Source organism: Chaetura pelagica, unplaced genomic scaffold (assembly GCF_000747805.2).
Source record: "Chaetura pelagica isolate M959 unplaced genomic scaffold, ChaPel_1.0 scaffold158, whole genome shotgun sequence".
In the NCBI taxonomy this organism is placed as follows: Eukaryota; Metazoa; Chordata; class Aves; order Apodiformes; family Apodidae; genus Chaetura; species Chaetura pelagica.
The window spans coordinates 452,147-458,146 of NW_009954182.1; the positions used below are offsets into that span (position 1 = coordinate 452,147).

The following is a 6,000-nucleotide window of genomic DNA, read 5'->3' on the forward strand; positions in this document are numbered from 1 at the left end:
GGTTTTATCCCTGCAGAATGAAAAAGGGGTTAGTGGGAAGGATGCTGTGAACCACAGAGGAGTGAGTAGCCCAAGAGTAAAGGCAGGTCTGGTAGTAAAGGGTGTGAAAGAAGAGTTAAGTCAGTACTTAACATTTCAGTACAGCAGCTCAGAACAGGCAGCAGGCGTAGCTGGGTGTCAGAGTACGTTGCCTGCAGTGTCAGTCTCTCTGACAGTGTCAGTTCCTCTCTGAGGTGCTTTCTAGCTGATGTCAGAGCTGGAAAATCCTGCAGTGCTGCTGTGGTACATGTAACAGATCTGCTTTTCTGAAACAGCAACTACAATTTCTTCACGGATGGCTTCAGTGGCTCGGGCAGTAACACAAACCACAGCTCCTCAGTTGGTGTCCAGGGTGGAGTGGACTGGATGAGGAAACTGGCCTTTCGATACCGCCGGGTACGAGAGACCTACGACAAATACAAAACCAACGTTGGAGGTGAGTGTTCACCTGCACCAACATCTCAGCACTAGGCAGAGTCTGTGGTGCCAGACTCTGTCCTTCGTCAGAGCTTTTGCTCTCCTAAATCTTTGGACATGAAAATGACCATTCTTCTAGTGCTAAAGTAGATCAAATCTCCATGGAATCTATGAGGGTATGTCTTCCAAAACTGCATGGCCACTCCACTCTGTGAGTTAGCAGGTAGATAGGGGTGGTCAGTCAGTCAGAACAAACAGAAGGGTCAGTCAGGGTTATTCAGCCTAGAGGGTTATGGGTTGGGTACCCTTTGCCCACATTAAAAAAAAAAATCTTGATACAACATTTTCTTGGACATATTTTCTAAAAGCCACATTCAGAACTAACTTTCAGCCTGAAAAATCTATCAGTGTAAGTGCCTTTCAGTGTGCTGCAATTACCTTGTTTCTGATGGGCATCAAACCATTATCCCATGTTTTGCACGTGGGAAAACTGGATGGAAAGTTTTTCAGGAGCTTTCTAAAGCCACCTCGTAAAGCAGTTGGATCCCTCTGTGGCGTCATTGTCAGAGAGTGGAGTGAGGTGGGGGTTTGTATGTCATGGCTGGAAACTTGGGGAGGAGTTTGAGACTCAGGTTTCTCCTTTCTGATTGAGCAGGTTTGAGTGTATGGACTCCATTTCTGTCTGCTTTTAATTCAAAAGTGGGTGCTTTGAGAAAATGGTATCTAAAAGGGATAAATAATATGAGGATAAAAAAACACGACAGGGGGAGATAAAACAAAATGGGGATTAAATAAAAAGGGATAAAAAAAGGTCTCTAAAAGGCATTAAAGTGGAAAGGGTCCCTGGGAAGTAGGAAGTCAGAGAGGGGATCTGCAGGAGTTCTTTCCCCTGCTGTCTGTGGCTTTGGACATCTACTGCTGTGAGTGCCTTGTACAAGAGAAATGCATTTTGTTGCATATATCCTGAGAAATGGTTTGAAATAACTGGAGAAAAGTACCCTCCCAGTTCCCCATGGTCAGTCACAGATGGGTGTCTGAGCTCCCCTGTGTCACTGGGAGCTGGTTTCTTCTGTTGCCCCAGGGCAGTCTCAGCTTTCAGATGTCTTCAGTACCATGTTACTGCAGAACAGGCAGCTGTTCAGTGAGTGGTGGCTCTCTCTGGTTTTGCCAATTGAGCTGGTAAAACGTGTTCCTTGCCTTCCAGGCCTTCTTAGCCCACAGAAGAGGGAAGAGCTGCAGCGACTAAGGACTGACATAGAAGTGCTGACAGATTCCTGGCTGGAAACTGCATTGAAGTCCCTGCTACTCATACAGTCCAGGTATGGAAGATGGAAACGTGTACTGCTTTCTCAGCTCTTTCTCTCACTTCGATTTGCATGCAGTGCTGCCTTGCAGCAGTGTCCATCCTACTGCTGTTTGTCACAGGTCCTGGGAGCAAAGTGAATGGGTGCAGGAACTTCACACCTGAACACCTTTTGGGATGTTTCTGCTGCAACATCTGTTGTTAGGAAGTTCCCCACAATAAACTGTACTCACAAAATTGTGTTTTCTGTGAGAGAATCTCTGTTGAAAACAAAAAGCAAACAAACAAAAAACAGAAATCAAAACTTTGCTCTAAAAAGCCTTTTAAAATTAGGCCAAGAAAGCACATGGCACTTTGGCAAGCTGAACAAGCTGCCCAGAGTAGCTCTCAGCACCACTGGCTGTGGATCTGCTTTTACAAGTGTTTTTCTTCTTTTAGAAAAAACTGTGTGAACATCCTGATCACAACCACTCAACTGGTGCCAGCTCTTGCCAAAGTTCTCCTGTATGGACTGGGGGAGGTGTTTCCCATTGAAAATATTTATAGTGCTACAAAAATAGGTAAGAGGTTGTGCTGGGGACCTGGCACTGAGGTGTCTGCTGCGGGTTAGCTGGGATTGTTACACTGGAAATAGCAGGATTGCAGCTGAGCAGCTGCTTTGATCCAGTTGACCATGTAACAGGGGTGGTTTCTGGCCTCACAGACTGAACTGGACATTATCTCCTTCACAGTAAGACAAGAATACTTTTATGTACTGGGGAGGAAGGGCCTGTTGAGCATTCTGTTGCTCTCTGCCTAAGGTTCCCTACAGCAGGGTTGTCTCTTGGCAGGTAAAGAGAGCTGCTTTGAGAGGATTGTGGCACGGTTCGGAAAGAAAGTCACTTACGTGGTGATTGGAGATGGGCGTGATGAAGAGGTTGCAGCTAAGCAGGTGGGTTCCTAACTCTGCAGACTTGGGACTGGGTTGATACAAAGGCAGGTGGACTGCAACAGTCTTTTTCTGCAGAGACTCTTTCAGGGCTGAACTCTTCAGGTCAGGGCTGCCAGGGGAAAACTTCACTTTGATGCAAGAGATCTTTCACTGTGGGGAGTGTTCTGGCTCTTGGGGGTTTAAAGTTTCTGTTTTACTGTTTAAGATTGTGTGTTTCTGTTTAAGAGTGTGTGTAACATTTTCCCTGTAAAACAGTATCTTGATGTAGCATGCCCTGATCACAGCATTCATTGTGCAGTTTCTCAGAAGCACTGAGGGACAAGGGACTCAGTTGCCCGCAGACAGATCAATACACAGCATCTCCCATTAGTCTGAATTACAAAGAAGGAGCAAACAGTTTGATTGATTTAGACAGGCCTGATAGCTCTTTCATGCTAATTAAAGGCAGTGAAGTGCACAGATCACTGTCAGGACATCATCTCTGCAGGCTTCACACTGTCTGCCACATGCCGGAGTTGTCACCTCCACAGGTTCCCTGGGAGCCCTAGAAAGGCTTTCCCAGCTGGAGCAGCTTTGGGCAGCTGAGCAATGAGGTTTCCATGGTGAGTGAGCAAAGCAGTGGGTGGTGAGTGCTGGTGACCAGCAGAAACAGCTGTGCAGATAAGACAGGCTTCAGCTCCAGCTGTGCACATGGCTGCAGTCCCTCCTGAACATGGTTTGCTCAGCAGTGCTGTCAGGGCTGCTGTGTTGCACAGCCCTGCACGTACCTTGGCTGCTTCCACCCAGCTGTAAAATCACTCCAATAAACCTGACTTTGTCCTCTCTCTGTTCCAGCACAACATGCCTTTCTGGAGGATCACAAATCATGCAGACCTCGTGTCCCTTCACCAAGCTCTCGAGTTAGACTTCCTGTAAGAAGTTGGGGCAAAGCCAACCTGGCTGCACCTTCTGCAGACCCGCTCCACTGGGGCTGCAGATTTCACACATTTGGGGACTCACTTCTCAGCTTGATGAAGAAAACATACCTAATGCAAACTGTCCAGTAGAACATGACACCAAGTCATTTCCTCAGGAGCACAGGCCCTGCCAAGTACAAAGGTGTCCTCTAAAGGAGCACTAGGCTCAGCAGAGCTAGAGCTTGTCTGAAGAAGAGACTTACAGAAGCCAGCTGAAGTCCTCTAGCAGGTAGTTTCCAGAGGGATGGAGTGAAACAACAGCAGAAATATTTGTAAGAGCTTTCTCCTTTCTATTCAGCTTAGTTGTAGTACCCAAGTAAACACAAATCCTTATTTTTATAGAAAAATTCTGATGGCAGAGCTGAACCTCCCTTGTTTTGCAAAGCCAAAAAAAAGCTGTTTGTTGGGGGGTTTTTTTCATAGGAAATATTAATGAAAATGTCAAAAATACCTCTGTTGCTGTGAAATGTGTCCTCTCTCCTTCCCTGGGTGTTCAAAGCAGTTAATTTATGATGATGTCCTGATGTTATTTCCTCAACGTGGTATTACTGGAAAATAGAAAGATAAGGGAATGTTTCTGGGATGTGTAGTTCCTTGTAGAGGAAAGTGTTGGTGTTCTGAGTTGATGCCAGTGGCTTCTAGTCAATGTGTGCACAAGCCTTGTTAACAAGCTAGGATCACTGGATTCCAGCTATCCATGACCCAGACCTTAGATCCCACAGATTCTCCCTGTAAAAGAAAACAAAACTGCCTGTGAACATTAGATACAGCACAACACTATTACAGACTGCTCAGATGGGAGCAGAGTCCTTGTCTGGACTAGGAATAATTTGAGAGAACTAAATGCTGATGAATGTTACAAAGAAGGGTTTGGTTACTACCCTTCACCTCTGCTTTCCAGACTCCATTTGTGAGAGTAAGTTCCTTTTAGTAGAATCAGCTGAAATTTTCTTCTTTGCATTAGCCTAACTGCATAGGTAGAACCAAAACCCTTGTTAAGAGGGACTTCATTTTCTAAGACACTGTGACTTGGCAGTCTGGAGCACACTGGCCTTGGGGGTGATGATTATGGTGTTATTTCTGCTACCATCCCAGAAAAAAAGGGTGGGGTTGGTGACCTGCAGCACCACCAGCCAGAAACAGTCCCTGGGGTCTGGCACAGGAGCTAATTTTGTGATCTGCCTCCTCCCTGTGCCCCAGTGGCAGCAGATCAGCAGTTGCCTGTGGTTTGTGCCCAGAGGACAGATGTCTGCTGTGCCTCACTGCCCACTTCTGCTGAGCCAAACCCACAGCTACACCCAAACCCCTCCAGTGCTCTGGTCTCCAGCCCAGTGTCACCAGTCTGGGACCCACAGGGGACTGCTCCGAAAGCAGGTTGCTTCAGTGGAGGACCCACTCCAGGGAAGCAGATGGTGTGTTTGCTGCTTTCCTTTCATGGCATTAATTACTGAGGAGTAATTTCTGACAGTGCTGGGGGAGTTGCTGGGCCAGCTCAGCACATGCTCTGCTGTGTCCTGGGAGCGTCTGTTCCTGGGCCAGCTCCAGTCACCACTGTGGAGGAGGTGCCTAGAGCAAGAGATTGGACCCCCAGAGCTAAGGAGCTGGGCAGAGGTCTCTGTTTCAAATGTTCCTAGCTCCAGTTTTGGCTTTTTTTAAAAAAAAAAAAAAAAAAACAAATCAGTGGAGTTTGTCCTTCTCCAAGGTGGTGACAGAGTCAGGAGTGATCTGCTTCCCATCCAGACATTCTGCTTCAGGAGCATGTTGTCTGTGTAGAAGCTGCTGCCTGTGGGCAACATGGCCTTGCATCCCATTAGAAAAACCTGAGGAGCCCATTTCTGCTGCAGATGTTTCTGAGCAGCCCCTGGGGAGGGGATGTTTTCTGGCTGCACTAACATCTGCTGGGCCAGCAGAGCCCCAGGTGCCAGCAGGAGGTGTGTGTGTGGCTCAGCAGAACGGTTACAAGAGAAGCAGGAGCCCACAGGGGATGTTCCCCATCTGCTGGGTACACAATGTGGAGACCTCAAGTGTGTTACCAGGAGTCACCCCCAGCCAGGGCAGCCCATGAGCTAGTGCCTCCCAACAGCTGGGCAGAGCAGGCAGGGACACTGCAGGGCTCCAGCTCCACTGCTGCCAGGGCCACAAGGAGCTCGGTTTGTCTGGGGTGCCTGGGAAGTGTCACTTCTGCATCAGCCGGTAGGAAGTCAGCCATGCCAAGAAACAGCCTCATTTCTCCCAGGGTCTGAAATGTTGCCAGAAGATCAGGACTTGTAGTCATAGAAGAGTCTGTGCTGGATCCTGAAAATCTCTGCAGATCCCAGCCCATCCAAAGGTCTCTCGTAAGTGGGCTTGGGAGG

General features: G+C 47.8%; 1 protein-coding gene across 2 annotated transcripts in view; it reads left to right on the plus strand.

The window, feature by feature from the left end:
- The window catches only part of EYA3 (EYA transcriptional coactivator and phosphatase 3), a 32,346-nt gene extending 28,741 nt beyond the window's left edge, over window positions 1-3,605 (plus strand). For both annotated transcript variants that reach the window (XM_010002903.1, XM_010002904.1), the window contains 5 exons: window positions 315-475; window positions 1,661-1,775; window positions 2,198-2,319; window positions 2,590-2,690; window positions 3,525-3,605. In XM_010002903.1, coding sequence (XP_010001205.1) covers window positions 315-475; window positions 1,661-1,775; window positions 2,198-2,319; window positions 2,590-2,690; window positions 3,525-3,605 — 580 coding nt within the window. The remainder of the gene's footprint in view (window positions 1-314; window positions 476-1,660; window positions 1,776-2,197; window positions 2,320-2,589; window positions 2,691-3,524) is intronic.
- Window positions 3,606-6,000: the final 2,395 nt, after the last annotated feature.